Below are 16,463 nucleotides of genomic sequence, written 5' to 3'. Positions count from 1 at the left end.
TCCCTCCCCATTACCCAAATCCATTGAAAAAAGCATAAAACCTTTGTAGACTCTTGAGAAAACTCTTCTCCCATGCCACCCCCTACCCACTTCCTTACCCAATAACATAACTTTTTCTAAGTTTGCCAAAGTGCTTCTAGCTTTTGGTTAAGACAACATTGTTTTAATATTATTTTAAACTCATCCAAATTTTAATGTTTCTAGAAGAATGTCCCTGCGTTGGTAGGTGCTCCCCATTTTTATCTCATGGTTTTCATTAGCTTTGATTTCTACTTGTCAACTTAGATAAAGAAGCACTGTTAAGGAAAAAGAAAGGCAAGGAGACTGCTTCACAGGGATCCTGTATTAGAAAATTGCAAGGTAACTTCATAGAGAGACAGAAAATTCAGAATCAGTGCAGACCATGGCTTATCTATTTAAACAGAAACATTGAATATATAATACAATATACAAACTGTAAGTGATACTTAATTTGGGGGGAAATTATGGTGGCCAGTATTCAGATGTTATAAATATTCCATTATGCTTTTTCTAACTGAATTTAAGGATCTTCATTAGACTATTTCTTACTATATTTATAATCTATTATAGATTATGCTATAATAAAGTTATAGCATAATCTTTAACTACAAAAACACACCCAATTCATAGGGGTTCCATATTACTCAGAAAAAGAAAAAAAAGAAAACTGGAAAGGAGCAGGTAAAGAAAGAGCTAACCTTCGAAACAGATTTGAAAAGTTTTTTGAAAACTAGTCAGTATTATTATGTTTTACTTGGTTTATTACACATGATTGTAGGACGCCAAATGTCATCCAATAAGCATAGGTTGGCAATGCCCATTTCAGTCTGTGTTTGTGTATATATGCCAGAAATCAATATGCAATTGTTATCATTATTTCTCTCTGTCTGCCTTAAAAATTTGTCTTTGAATGTGAGGATGACCAAAATCCAAGAAATTCAAAGCCTAGGAGAAAATGGTCAAGCCACATAGAACTGACTTGGTAGAAGCCGGTGAGTGATCAGCTTCTAAAGTAAAACCAGGCCTGAGTGAGCAGAAGCAGTCCCCCTCTCATTCTTTGCCCCCTCTCAAAAAGCTGTATTTCTCTCTTCACACCTTTCCCGAATCTCATGCTCCCTTCTGTATCCTCATTCTTGCCACAGGTCCCTGGGCTAATATTAGTAACTTCCTAGGGTCACCCATCCCTTTAAACATCCAGGACAGTCAATAGATGCCCCGAAAGCAGACAAGTTAGTGGGAGAAAAACAGGTTGAGAGTCGAGTCTTGGAATGTTCAGGTGATCGATATTCGTTAAAGAAAGATAACTAATTTAAATAGTCTGGCATCTAATGAAAATTGAGTAAACATTAAAAGGAGCAAAAAATAAGAACCACGTTCAAGAAAAAAAATTAAGCAGCAGTAGCAGACACAGAAATGGCAGAGACAATAGAATTAGCAGTAAAGGGCTTTAAAATGAATATTATAAATATGCCCAAAGACTTAAAGGGAAACATGAATACAAGAAAGCCATAAATAGAAAATATACAGAAGAACCAAATAAAGTGTCAGAAAAATACACTATTTTAAAGAAAATTTGTTGGATGTGAGTAAATGAAGTTTATTTGCTAGAAGAAAAGAGTATAGCAATAGAAATTATATAAACGGAAATACAAAGAGAAAAAATAGTAAGAAAAAAAGTGTACAGAGACTTGTAGGGTGATATCAAGCCATCGACTCTAGGTGTAATGGGAGTCCCTAAAGAAAAGAAGAAGAAATATTAGAAGAAACAATGTCCCACACATTTCCAAAATGTAACAAGTACAAACCCACAGATGCAAGAAGCTCAGTGAACCAAATGAAGCAGGAGAAAGAAGAGAGAGAAGGAAGGAAGGAAGGAAGGAAGGAAGGAAGGAAGGAAGGAAGGAAAGAAAACCTGTATTAAGCCAAAGCCAAATCATAAACAGGTTGCTGAAAACCAATGACAACAAGATCATCTTAAAAGCAAGCAGATGAAAAACATACTGCATGATTTTAAGACTTGCTATAAACCAATAGTAATCCAGGTTCTGTGGTCTTGTTGTAGTTAGACATAGAGATCAATGGAATAAAAGGAAGAGTTCAGAAATTTGCTCACACATATACGTTTAGTTGATTTCCAACAAAGGCATCAAAATAATTCAAAGGAACAAGCATAAGCTTTTCAAAAACTGGTTCTTAAGAATTTAAGACACCTGTGTAAGATAGTGAACCTCAGCCTTTTTTCACATCATACAATAAAACCGTATGGCTCAAAATGACTTTTTGCCTTTAATGTAAAAAATACACTAGAAGAAGAAAACATAGAAGCAAATCTTTCTTAGATTGGGCATTGAAGGATTAACCGGAGAAGAAAAAACTGATAGAATGGGACACATCAAAATTAAACCATTCTGCTCTGGAAAATAAAAAGCTATAGGCTAGTTGAAAACATTGACGACATATATATACACGCAACGGGGGCTCCTGGGTGGCTCAGTGGTTAAACGTCTGCCTTCAGCTCAGATCATGATCCCAGAGTCCTGGGATTGAGGCCCTTGTTGGGCTCCCTGCTCAGTGGAGTGCCTGTTTCTCTGTCCCTCTGCCCGTCCCCCCACCTCATGTGCTCGTGCTATCTCAAATAAATAAATAAAATCTTAAAAAAAAAAAAAAAAAACTTGCAACAAAGCAGAATCAACAGTTTACCAAAGAAGTTCTACAAATGGCCAGTAAGCATATGAAAAGATGTGCAACATCATTAGACATCTAGAAAACACAAAATAAAACCACAATGAGATTCTATTACACATCCACTGGAGGGCATTATCATAAAAAAAACAAAACAAACAAACAAACAAAAAAACCCCAAATCCTGACAGTACCAAGTGTCAGTAACAGGAACTCTCTCATATCTTGCTGATGAGAACGTAAAATAATAAATAACCAAAAGTAATTTGGCAGTTTCTTACAAAGGTAAACAAATACCTAACAACTCAAGAATTCCATTTCGAGGTATTTACCAAAAGAAATAAAGACAAATATCTACAAAGACTTGAACAGAGTATTCAGAGCAGCTATTAATCACCCACACCGGGAAATAACCTAAATTTCTATCAGCAGAAGGAGCATCAACAAATCACAGCATATCCATATCATGGAACACTACTCCGTAATAAGAGAGGTCTGTTATTACTGGTACACTTCATGGATGGATCTAGAAGCATTTGCTGACTGGGGGAAAAAAAAATCCAGCCAGAAAATATCATAGATTCATTTTATACAATTTGTTTATATGAAATTGTAGGAAAATCAAAACTAACACTAATGCATGGTGACAGAATACAAAAGAATGATTGCCTGGGGCTGAGGGGAGAGTTGGGGTGGGAGCTTGATTAAGAGAAGCAGGAGGGAACTCTTTGAAGGGATATAAATATTCTATATCTAGATGGTGGTGTACACATTTGTCAAAATTCATCAAACTGTACATATATAATGACTGGGTTTTTCTATATATTTTCAATAGAGTAGATTAAAAAATGAGTAAGATTTAGAAAGTTAAAGTCACGAAAATAAAACCCTCATTTCAATTCATTTAGCTCAACGTCTTAATTTAAATTATTATAGAAAGAAAAAAAAAAAAACCCAGGACATTAGAAGTTGAACTTTTTAGAATCCCTGGGGGAGCCTCTTGGGAAAAACATTTTTCATCTGCCTCTCTACCGGGAAGAAAATTATGTTGAGATACATACACATACATAAAGGCATACAATATACTGTGATAGTTGAAATTTGTATGAGGTAAAGAAAATTTAAGAAAAGAGAATCAAGTTGAATATTTTCCTGAGTTTGTCAGAGGATTCACGCAATAAAGCAAAAAAAAAAAAAAAAAAAAATCAAACCACTTAAAATATGTACCAGAAAACTGAATGTCAAATTGACTTTGATTGGTGAAGTATAAATACAGAGGGATTTGATACCTCACCATCATAACCAAAACATATCTAGGATGCTAAAAAAGAGAGTGTGAAGTAAGCTTATTCTTTATCATGTTAAATGGAGGTAGAAGAGCGGGGACGGACGACTGTTCAAAACGAGGGAGCCATTTACTAAGATGGAGGCATTGACGCAGGATTTCTTGCTCCCAGATGGAACAAGTTTAACATTCACCCAACTAGAGAGAGTAGAAAAAAATCCTCCCACCCAAAAAAAGATTCTCAGAGCATTTGTTAAAAAGCAAAGACACAGAAAAGTTTCTTACTTTTTTTTCCCCTCTTGATTCCAAAGAAAGGCAGAGCCCAGTGCAAATGGAACAGGAGAATCCCCGGGGTCCTGGGCCAGGCCAGTTCTTTGAGGCCTGCTTCCTGCTTGCCGGCTTTGGTGCAGAGGATGGGGCTGGGAATTAATGCCGGAGGAGAGCTGGGCCTCGACAGAGCTTATCAGAAAACTGTCTCCCTGGCCGAGATATTTTCTTAATGATGAATGAAATCCATGTGGGGTCAGTCATACCTGGTGTTGTTTTAAATTTGATGAATCCTTAGTTGAAACCTTTAAATAAGTCCTGGGGCTCTTTCTTTGGTCGCTACAGGAGGTGGAAGGAAAGGGAACCTAGAGGAAGAGTATCTTACTCACAGAGTCTCGCAAAGGACATTCCAACCTGGGCTGTTCCTCCACAAATTGTGAAGGGGCTGCAGCTGAGTAGGGTCTGGACTGCCTCCTGCGGTGACGTGGGCTCTCCAAACATTGCTCTTTTCTGTGGGCAAGGACACGAACACGGTGGGGAAGCAGGGATCTAGGGCTCTTAATTTAGTGATGAGAAAGCTTCTCACTATTAAAAAGTTAAACTGAGTCTGAGACAGGTTCCTACTTGGAGTTCCAAGAAGTTCTTAGTGATGCTGCATTAATACTGACATTAACGGCAGCAGCTCATTTTTACTCTGGACCAAGTTTCATACCATATATTATGTTATTTACATTGATTAATCCATTTAAGCTTCACAGCAAACCAACAAAAGATGACAGTGTTATTCTTATTTAACAAATGAGTAAACTGAGGCTGGGCACAATTAAGTAATTTGCTCCAAGTGGTGCTGACAGAAGATGACGACGAGGTTGGAACACCTGTGGTCTATTGCATCAACATTGTAACCACAGGCAGTTCCTCCCACGGATCTCAAAGTCAAGGAGAAATGCCATGGTTTAAGTTTAGTGTGTATGCAGTCAAAACAACTTATCAATATCCGGTTACACTTCTCTTTATTTAAATATGCATAAAGATGAGGTTGATTTAATCTCTAAGATTAATATGCATCATTTTTTCTTCTTTCCCAAATATACCCTTCAAAAACTATCTATAGAATACATGGATATAGGGGCATCTGGGTGGTTCAGTGGGTTAAAGCCTCTGCCTTCAGCTCGGGTCATGATCTCAGGGTCCTGGGATGGAGCCCCACATGGGGCTCTCTGCTCAGCAGGGAGCCTGCTTCCTCCTCTCTCTGCCTGCCTCTCTGCCTGCTTGTGATCTCTCTCTGTCAAATAAATAAATAAAATCTTTATAAAAAGAAAAGAATACATGGATATAGAAAAAGTAGTATTATGAAACCATGAAAATTATGTTATACTGTATTTTTATTTAAAAATGTGTCCTGCGTCACCTAGGTGGCTCAGTTGGCTAAGCCTCCAACTCTTGATTTCAGCTGAGGTTGTGATCTCAGGATCATGAGACTGAGCCCCTAAGTGGGCTCAGCTGAGCCCCTCCATGTCTGCCCCTCCCCCTGCTCATGCACATGCACATGCTCACTCTCTCTAAAACAAATAAAATCTTTAAAAAAATAAAAAGTGTCCAGTATTTCAGTACAATAATGCTTCATATAGAATACAAATTATGACAAATCAATTCAGTTTAGGGAATATCTAATAGTAAGTTTACCAAGAAAAGAATTTCCATCATTAACCCCTGGCTGGAAACAAAAATTAAATAGTAACTATTAGCACTAGAGCCCATGTAAAAAAAAGTATTACTAAAGCAGACAATTCAGCACAATAAATAGTCCAACAAGTAAAAAATCATTCTATATTTCACATAGAAAACAAAAGTGAGCCTGAAATCATTACAGAAGAAAATGTCCTTTAGCCATTATGAAATTTGAAAGAAAGAAATATAGAATAAAACCCAGCTCTGGGTGTTATATGCAACTGATAAACTGTCCAATACTAAAACAACAACAACTAAAAATCAACAGCAACAAAAAATAAAATCTATGGGGCGCCTGGGTGGCTCAGTGGGTTAAGCCGCTGCCTTCGGCTCAGGCCATGATCTCAGGGTCCTGCGATGGAATCCCGCATCGGGCTCTCTGCTCAGCAGGAAGCCAGCTTCCCTCTCTCTCTCTCTGTGCCTGCCTCTCTGTCTACTTGTGATTTCTCTCTGTCAAATAAACAAATAAAATCTTTAAAAAAAAAAAAAATCTATCAAATGAAGGTTAAGTAAGCACTTCATGGGTTCTTGGTGTGGTACAAGGAACACTGTATTTGCACTGGCTTCAAAAATCAAAAAGACACGACAGGTATTAATGAAAGAAAACTTATAGAGTAAATTATGTGGAACAAATTCCAAGTTGACTTAAGAGTTAGGGTGTGTTCGAGCAATCAGAGATGGCATAAAGGAGAGCATAGCACAGTAAGTTTTAGAAAAGGGAGTTAAAGTCTTTCCAGATAGTGAAAAAGTTCGATGAAATTCACGAGGTTGGGGTCCCACGCTAGGAATTTGCTGTGCATGAGTAAGTGATTCAGAATGGGAGGATGAGTGCTTGGTCTGAGAATGAAGGCAGAATTATGAAACACCGTGGCACCATTTAGATGAAACAATTAGGTAGTTGTTGTAGGTTCTGTTATAGAGAAGGTGAAAACGGTATTGGTTTTTACAGTAAGTTACTGAATTAGTATAAAGATCACACTGATGTGGAAGGATGCTATTGCAGTAATAAAAGAATGAATTTGTTTCACTATGAATGTATTGACAGAGGAAAGCAGAGCCAAAGAGAAAGTAAAGAGAGAGGATGGCTTGCAAATCAGAAACAGGAGTAAAAATTGCTTATAAGAAATAAAGGACCATAAGTGACTCTTTTTTTTTTTTTTAAGATTTTATTTATTTATTTGACAGAGAGAAATCACAAGTAGACAGAGAGGCAGGCAGAGAGAGAGGAGGAAGCAGGCTCCCCGCTGAGCAGAGAGCCCGATGCGGGACTCGATCCCAGGACTCTGAGATCATGACCTGAGCCGAAGGCAGCGGCTTAACCCACTGAGCCACCCAGGCGCCCCATAAGTGACTCTTAATCTCACGAAACAAACTGTGGGTTGCTGGGGGGAGGGGGGTTGGGAGAAGGGGGGTAGGGTTATGGACATTGGGGAGGGTATGTGCTTTTGGGTAAATTGGAAGGGGAGGTGAACCATGAGAGACTATGGACTCTGAAAAACAATCTGAGGGGTTTGAAGTGGCGGGGGGGGGGTGGGAGGTTGGGGTACCAGGTGGTGGGTATTATAGAGGGCACGGATTGCATGGAGCACTGGGTGTGGTGAAAAAATAATGAATACTGTTTTTCTGAAAATAAATAAATTGGAAAAAAAAAAGAAATAAAGGAGAGGAAATAATCAAAGGTGATTTCATGATTATCTGTCCAGTGTCTAAAGAGTGGTTCTGTTAACAGAAATGGAAAGCCAGATAAAACAGCACATTTTATAGAGAGTGAATTCAAAAACTTGGAGATGCAAGTGGAGAGATAAGAGATAAGAGTCTTTACAACTGCTAGTATTAATAAAGCACTTGATAGACTTCAAGTTGTCTTTAAGGTTAAGAAAGAGATCTTTAAACCCTTTAATCATTAAGATGTGCACATCTCTCCTAACACTATCATTTTATGGGTCTGTGTTAGACTGAGGAAGAGCAATAGAAATATTCTGGCACGAGCAAATATTAGTTTGTTCGGGTTCGATAGCCCACCTATGGTCTAAAATGATGTAGTGAGATCTGTTAACATAATATAAAATGAGAGGAAGATGAGCCAAAGCAGCATTCTATAATAGAAAAAATAATGTGATATAAAAGAAAAGAAAATCCATGAGCCATCAATGCAAGCCACACATATAATATTACATTTTCTAATAGCCACATCAAGAAAGTAAAAGAGATAAGCTTAACTTTAATGATGTTACATAAGCTAATATATTTAAAATATTAATTTAAGATATAACCAAATAAATCATTATTACTTAGATATTAATATATTTCTGATACTATGGCTTTGAAATCTAGTGTACATTTTACACTTACGGCATTTCTCAATTTGTACCAATCACATTTTAAATTCTCGGTTGATATGAGTGGCTACCAGTTTAGAGGGTACAAATACAGGGGTCCTTGCAGAAATGTTGTTAACAAAGGCACATGGATCAAATCAAATTTGCAAACATGAGTTCAACATAAAATTTAAGTGCCAAGTAGACATGAGCAAAAATGAGTAACCAGGATAGAATTCTGTAATATATATGAAGAAAAATAACTCTGGTTTAGTTTTGAAGGGTCACCAGTGAAAAGCCATTTCTTAAAGGAAAGACAAACTTAACATTTTCTTCAGTTTGTATTAGATACAATAAAGAGCAAGACTGTAGCATTTAAATGGTTCATTGGGAGAAAGAGAAAAGGGACAGCCTTAAACCCAGGAAGCAACAAGAGATATCAAAAGAAGTGGCAGACAAGCAAGGCGAAGATCAGCTAGAAATCAGGAAAACAGAGATGATCCATGAGAAGGGGGAGCCCAACAGTCAGTAAGTTCTTCTCCCTTTAAAAATAACACAAATGGAAGGATATTTTTTTGAACGTGTATATAACTATAAACGGATCAGAGATCTAAAAGTAAATGCTAAAATTAGAAACCTTTCAGAAGGAAACATGGGTGTACATCTTTGTGACACTGGATTTGGCAATGGTTTCTTAAATATGACACCAAAAGCACATGCAACAAAAGAAAAAGTAGCACTTAACAAAAATACAAATGTTTGTGCATCAAAGGACGCAATCAAGAAATGAAAAGACAACCCACAGAATGGGAGAAAATATTTGCAAGTCATATATTTGAGAATTTCCAATTCATATATTGGATATCCAGTAAATATATTTAAAAACTCTTACAAATCAACAACAAAAAGAAAACTAAGAAGCCGATTTAAAAGTGGCTTGAAGACTTAAACAGACATTACCCCTCCAAAAAGACACAAATGTCCAGTAACTAAATTTAAAGATGCTCAATATTATTAGCAACTAGTGAAATAGAAATCCAAACAACAAGCTAATACTTCATTCACATCCACTAGGATGGCTGCTATATTTTAAAAAAGGAAAATAACAAGTGTTGGAAAGGATGTGGAGAAACTGCAACCCCTCTTATCCTGCTAGTGGGAGTAGAACATAGTTCAGCCTCCGTGGAAAACAATATGGCAATTCCTCAGAAGTTAAACAGAATTACCACAACAATTTCACTCACTCATACCGAAGAGAATGATGTATGTTAACATAAAAGCTTGCACATAAATGTTCATAGCGGCAATACTCATAAAAGCCAAGAGTGAAAACCAAGTGTCCAACAACTAATGAATGGATAAATAAAATGTAGTATTATTCATATGATAAAATATTATTCAGCCATAAACAGGAATGGAGTACTGAAACATGTACCATGTAAATATGCAGACACACTAAAGGCCACATAGTATATGATTTCATTAATACCAAATGTCCAGAATAGACAAATCCATACAGACACAAAATAGTTATATGCGGTTGCCAGGGTGGGAGGGAGGAGAGAATGGGGAGTGATTGCTTAATTGCTACAGGATTTCTCTGAGTTGATGAAAATATTCTGGAATTAGTAGTGATGATGTCATAGCATCATGAACTAAAACCCACTATATACCCAAACCCACCGAATTACATTCTTTAAAATGGGCAAAATGGTAAATTTTATGTCATATAAATTTTATCTCAACAACAACAACAACAAAACAAAAAGCAATGTGCAACAAATAGCTCAGAATTTGTGAAGAAAAATAATTCGCCGAGTCTTGGTGGCTACTCTATCAACAGGCTAAGCAACTGTTTAAATTAGAAGAGAGAAATAAAAGGACAGATACTACCACAGCAGTAATAGCAGTAAAAATAGCAGTAAATATTGTGAGAAGAACCTCTAGCTGAGTTAAAATGCAGACGAAACAGAACCATCGACCAGAAATATGAGATAGTCTATTTTGGAAACTATGAATGAAGAGTCCAGGGAGCTTAGGTAAAAGCCATTAAAAGTCAGGCCATATTTCAGGAAGTGGTTTAGGGCCCCTGGACAGCTCCAGATCTTTCTCTCCCAGTCAGACTCTCCCAAAGGGCTTTAAAAATGTAGACTCCTGGGCTCTCTGTCAGGAGAACAGAATCAGAGCCTCGGGTAGGTGTGGGCAGAATTCGAATGGCCAACAGCATTCCTCAAGAGGACTTTCACGCATCTTTCAAGTGAAAAATCACCTACCAAGACAAGAGCTCAAGACATGTCTCTATTTTTCCTTTCCCGACATTTTCTACAGACTGTTTTAGGTCAGAATGGTTATCAAGTGCATCCACCCTAGGTCCAAAAAGGTTTTAAAAGACAGCGTCCTAACTGCTTCGAAATCGGTATTTGGCTTTGGTTGGGGAAGGAAGGGAAGTGGCAAAGGACAGCTGTGACCTAGTTGATATCTTTTTCCTTTTCTCCCCCCAGAAAGTTAACCCCAAGGGCAGGCATTCTATTTCACCCATCCCAAGACTGGCTCTGGTGGGAAAAAAAAGAAACTCACCAATTTTCATGATGCAAACGGTTGAACATCATGTGTCCAATCGTCATTCTGCTCATCTATGCATTAGACCAAAAAAAAAAAAAAAGAGTCCTAATCTCCTACTTTATAGCAATGATTAAGAGAAAATTGATTCAAAACAGCTTGGAAATGGTGATGGGGAAGAAGGAGAGAGAGAGAGAGAACTGATGATTTAATAAAACTGGACAGATGAAAAGAGTTATTGCATAAATGCTGTGGGGTAGTAAAGGGAGAGAATAAGGACTCCAGTGCCAGAGTGCTTAGGTTCAAATTAGAGTTAGAGTCACTAATTGGGTGACCTTGACCTTACTTAACTTCTTTGTGCCCCAGTGCCCTCATCCTTACAACAAAGACAATAATATCTAACCCATAATGTTGTAGTGAGGACTAAATGAGTTGCTAGACGTGTATGTTTCCAATAGTTAAAAAAGTGAGTCTTTTTGTAAATCAAGATGGTCCCAAAAGGTTGCATTGTCTAAACCTTACAGTTTATAAGCCTTAAAGAAGGTATTATGAAATCAGAATAGAAAACCTTTCAAATCTAAATTGAGAAGTTCTAAAAAGTCACATTCCCAATATCTTCTTTTATTTGGCAGAATTCTTTGATTGCCCTCCCATGCTTTAAAACCCAGATGGAGGAATTATCAATAATAAAGGGAATGGTAATCTACCTCTCAAATTCTTCTCTTGTATCTCCAAATTCTTGATTATAGCTGGTTATAATTTGTAGACCTTGATTTATCATTGTTAATTCACAATTGCATACCCACAATTCAGTGCTTCCATTATCACATAGAAATGCCAAATTTAAGTAAATACTGTTGTCTACCTATACATCCATTGAGTACTAGTTCCAAAAAAAATGGTTAGTATCTGAATTCCTTTTTAATATCCTTTAGAGAAAAAAAGTATAAAATAAAGTAAAAATTTCTTAAAGACAACCTTTTTCAGATCTATGAAAAGTAAGTCTCCATTTCAGCAGCCACCTTCACCAATGAGAAGGTGGACTTTTACTGCCAGAACTGAAGGCTAATGTTTATTTACTGCAAGAGTTTTTTTTTTTTTTCTGAAGAGAAAGTTTTTAACATGAGATTGATATTTTTTATTGAAACCTCCACTTTACGCATCAAAAACCAGATATACACTTTAAAAGCATTATTTAATTGGTTCCTCCAACTCTTTTTTGAGGATCTCTGGTACCAAGTGAATCAAGTTTATAAAAGTCCAAAGGCAATTTTTAGGAAATTATAACTAATGATATTCCCACAATTCTGACCAAATTATCAGGCTTATGGCATTTCGGGATGATAATCCATGTTGTAATAGTCAATGATATTAGCTCCAGAATTCTCAATAACCTAATGTAATATTGTTGTGGTTTAGAATAATTTTAATTTGTATGATGCTATTAAGGTTTAGATTAAGGGAACAAAAACACAGCAACACATTATGAAGTACTGACTGACTGACGTTTGCTAGCAACTGACCGGACGAAGAGTTGGGTATGTCATGGTGCAGGGATGTCTACAGCCCAGTTTCCTTTATCTGAGCCAGACCCCTTGTGCTTTACACTAGTATTATAAGAATTGTTTCCACAGAAGGGGAGGTCATTTAATTAGTTTTTTTTTTTCCTTTTTACATTTATGTGCTGTTACTTTATACTTGTAGGTCAGGCTGTCACTATAATAGATAAAATTATTATGATACATGGAGAATTATTTATTTTGATAGTTATTGAGTGCCTGTTACACTGGAGGGATTATGTTAACCTTTTTAAAAATGATCTTTTTAAGTTGAGCAAAGTTAGGAATTAACATTTATTTATATAAAATTTTATATTTGGAAATCGACATCAAACATGATAACATATCATGAAAAAGAGGCCACACTGGGAAATGGAAAAGGCAACAAATTTTACATGTGTTTGCTATTTGATAATGGCTGACATAAATAGTTTAAAATCATTGTTGGGTTAATTATTTTTAATGGCATAAGAAATAACTGCTCAAAATATCTTCATTTTCTTGTTTCAACAACGAATGGCAATCGATTTTGGTATATGAGACCTAGCGCATCAGCTTCAGATCCGATTAAGTATACCAAGTTTACACAAAGCCAAATGTATGAAAGGGGATCTTTTAAAAAAAACTTTATTTGAGAAAGGAAGAGACTTATAACAGAAGGCAAGAAGGAAACATACAAACAATATATTTACAACACAAAACAAGAGATCACCTTCAAGGGTGTAAATTATAATAAATACAGTAGATTTGAAAAGAGACATTTATCAATTAATTCTAAGATGAATTAAGTCCAGCTTTCTTTTTCACTGGTTCCAGGTAGTTTCTTGATTAAATTCAAAGACTATCAAATTCAAACAATTAATGTCCACCAACTGTACTGATGAAGCTCTCTCAAATGACATTATAAAAAATAGGTTTTTTTTTGTTTGTGATTACATATCTTTGAAGTAATATTATACAAAAGTCTGCTCAGCCACATGTTCCTCCCCAAATAAAATGTATTTTAAAAGATGCACTATCCCTTTTTTATGAGATTGAAAAAAGACTTTAAAGAAAATGAATATTTATGAGATGGAAAAAATATACAATTTTATCTTAGGAATGCCATATTTTTAATGCAAAACAACTGACAAAGAATCATTTTAATCTTAAGGAATATACTAACCAAAATATGGTGCTAATAGGAAAAGTTGCCTATTATAGGTATTTGTCAAATTATCAGAAGGACTTTCATTATATGGAAAAGTTTTAAACTTTCTAACTTCTAGTTATGTTAATTTAATTTGAATGGAGACTTTTTAAAAAAGGATAATGTATCTTTAGCAGTGACTTTTTTTAAGAAATATTTTTAAATGTCACAGCAAAATGTAAACAACACGTGCCAATAACATACAGTTGTTACAATGTCTACATTTGGCAAAACCGCTGTATGTCCTTTGAAACAGGATACTACACCTTCAAATACCTTGGATTTAGAAATATAAATATTTTAATAGGAAAAAACCTCACAAAGATTCTAGGTCAATTTGGATTATCCATATTAAAGGGGTCTTAATACAACGAATCTTTAACTAGCTTAACAAAAGTAAACCTATAAAACAAGGTAAACATATCAAAAGGGAGTATGAAGGAAATGTTCCAGTGAAAAGCTTCCTTAACAATTTCCCTACTTGCGGTGTTATTTTCTTAGACAATAAATCAATTCATAGAGTGCCCTTTAAAAACAGAAAGAGTAAAACACTATCCTCCGTTTTTTTTTTTTTTCCCCTACATTCCTCATTACATGAATCACTTGGACTTCCTGTTTCCACAAGGCATTTCCTGTTCAGCCTCATAGAATCAGTTTTCTGTAGGAGAACAGCAGGAACCTGACAAAGAACGGACTTAAATAAACAGAGTCTTCTGTTGCCTTCAAAGTTGTTTGTATTTCATAGCATCAAAGGACACAGTCCTTCTGAAGGTGCATTATATACAAGTAGATTCCGTTGTTAAACCTAACTTTCCTAAATTTTTATTTGCCAAAGTGGTATGGTATATGCCGAGTCACTATGGAATTCTATCTAAGAGATCCTAGTGATATGATTATAAAATATGATACACCCTCTTCTTTTAAACATGATTGTGACTTCGTATCAGATAATGATCATACCATTACTGTGTTTTCTACAATTGTAGATACAATATAGTATCTGATTGGACCATACTGCTGCACATTATTTCTGGCTATTATCTGCAACAGCTTCATTTGATCTTTTTCGATAGACAGTGTCATCAAATAACACAAGATAAAAGTAAAATGAGCAGTGCTAGGTGACACATAATGTAATATTTAAAATAGTGCTGTACTTTGCAATCTATATATTTTAAAACCACCTCTATTCCTAATATTTTCAATTGCATTCTATACAATAACCTAAGGACTATTGGCATGGTAACCAGAACATTTAACTTAACAAAAAAGAGAGAGGAAGGAAGGGGCAGACTACCTTTAACAGTGTTCAAGACTGTAGTATGATACATTATGTACAACACTGTGAAAATTGAATTCTACATATCAAAAAAAAAAAAAGAAGAATAGAACGTTTCATTGATCAGACTGGGTGACTATACCCAGCAGTCACTGATCTCAACAGAGAAACTAAAAACAACAGTGATTTCGTTTTCCTTAGAATTAATTGGTGTGGCAGGCTTTGGGATGAATTTAAAGCCTATTAATTACTTGTATACTTATGTAGTATAATTTTAGTGTAACAAGTATTTCCTTACCAGTGGAGTTTCAATGAAACCTTGATATCTATATAGAAATCAGTATATAGAGAAATCTCTATATAGATATATCTGCATTAAGTAGAATCCTTAAACACTAAAATCAAATCATTCAGAAATATAAACAGATAGGAAATAATATCCATTTACCAAAACCGGCAATGCATTTCATATTCAGATAATGACTTTAATTACAAATCCTGGAGCTAAATCTTTGCCTATTACCTGTTGCATAAAAGCAGCCTGCTCCCCAGATTCCATTTCCTGGATCTGAGCATCTTCATCACTGTCCACTGGTTCCTCCTTGACCTTCACCGCCCCAACTTGTCCCAGTGTGTCATCCACACAAGCACTGCTGTCGCTCCTAGTGCTGTTGCCACTAGAGGGCGCTCTGTCTTCCTGCATCGCCTGGTCCCCCTGAAGCTCTTCCTCCGCTTCCTCGAGGTGACTGCCTGGTTGCTTCAGTTGTTCAATAGATTTCGAAAGCAGCTAGAAGAGAGTGTTCAGGGGTTCAAAATTCAATAGTTCTTGGTGGTAACAGAGAAGCAAAACAAACTTTCATTTCTAATGACTCTACTTCAGTACGTTCTGGTTTCTAGTTTCTGGACGTCAATGGCAGAATGAATATGTATGCGACAAACTTCCTCAGTGATACTACATCTGAAGCAGCCCCATCCCCGCCAGATTGTGTTGGTGTGGTAGGCAGAGGACGAGGTCTCTGAGTGCTTTCTTTTCATGGGTCACCCTTTCACACACTTAGAAAATGGTGGGGGAAAGGTAAACAAGCGTTTTCAGCGGGAACTATGAAACTTTGATAAGTGCAGTTCATACTGAGACAATTTAATCCAAATAAACCTGAGCATATTCTTTTTCAAAAGAGAAAATGGGATGGAATTAATGGAAAGGTAATGAAAACCTTCCACAATCTCATTTTTTGGACAGATGTCAGCCCCTATAAAATATGAGCACAAATGCCTTGTCTGTCTAGTTTTCCCATACCTGAATGGTCAAATGATAAAACACCTTCTTATATATACCGGTAAAACATGGAGATATTGATTTGGAAATCTTAGACTTTAAAAAGATGTGGGATTTTGGGGCACCTGGGTGGCTCAGTGGGTTAAACCTCTCTGCCTTCGGCTCAAGTCATGATCTCAGGGTCCTGGGATCCAGCCCCGAATCCGGCCCTCTGCTCAGCAGGGAGCCTGCTTTTCTCCCTCTCTCTCTCTCTCTCTGCCTGCCTCTCTGCCTACTCGTGATCTTTCTCTGTCAAAT

At 36.3% G+C, this 16,463-nt stretch overlaps 1 protein-coding gene and 1 pseudogene across 18 annotated transcripts in view; both read right to left on the bottom strand.

The window, feature by feature from the left end:
• Positions 1-10,928, bottom strand: part of LOC122905270 — a 51,215-nt pseudogene extending 40,287 nt beyond the window's left edge.
• HDAC9 (histone deacetylase 9) overlaps positions 1-16,463 on the bottom strand; it is an 872,408-nt gene that overhangs the window by 366,821 nt on the left and 489,124 nt on the right. For 15 of the 18 annotated variants that reach the window (XM_044246154.1, XM_044246156.1, XM_044246162.1 and 12 more), the window contains one exon: positions 15,414-15,677. In XM_044246154.1, the coding sequence (XP_044102089.1) occupies positions 15,414-15,677 (264 nt within the window). Of the gene's footprint in view, positions 1-13,031; positions 15,678-16,463 lie in introns of those variants that run through there. The other 3 variants (XM_044246168.1, XM_044246167.1, XM_044246169.1) reach the window with 1 other exon arrangement.

Source organism: Neovison vison, chromosome 4 (genome assembly GCF_020171115.1).
Source record: "Neovison vison isolate M4711 chromosome 4, ASM_NN_V1, whole genome shotgun sequence".
Lineage (NCBI taxonomy): Eukaryota > Metazoa > Chordata > Mammalia > Carnivora > Mustelidae > Neogale > Neogale vison.
Note: the sequence above shows the minus strand (reverse complement) of the source record. Positions and strands in the feature narration are given on the sequence as shown.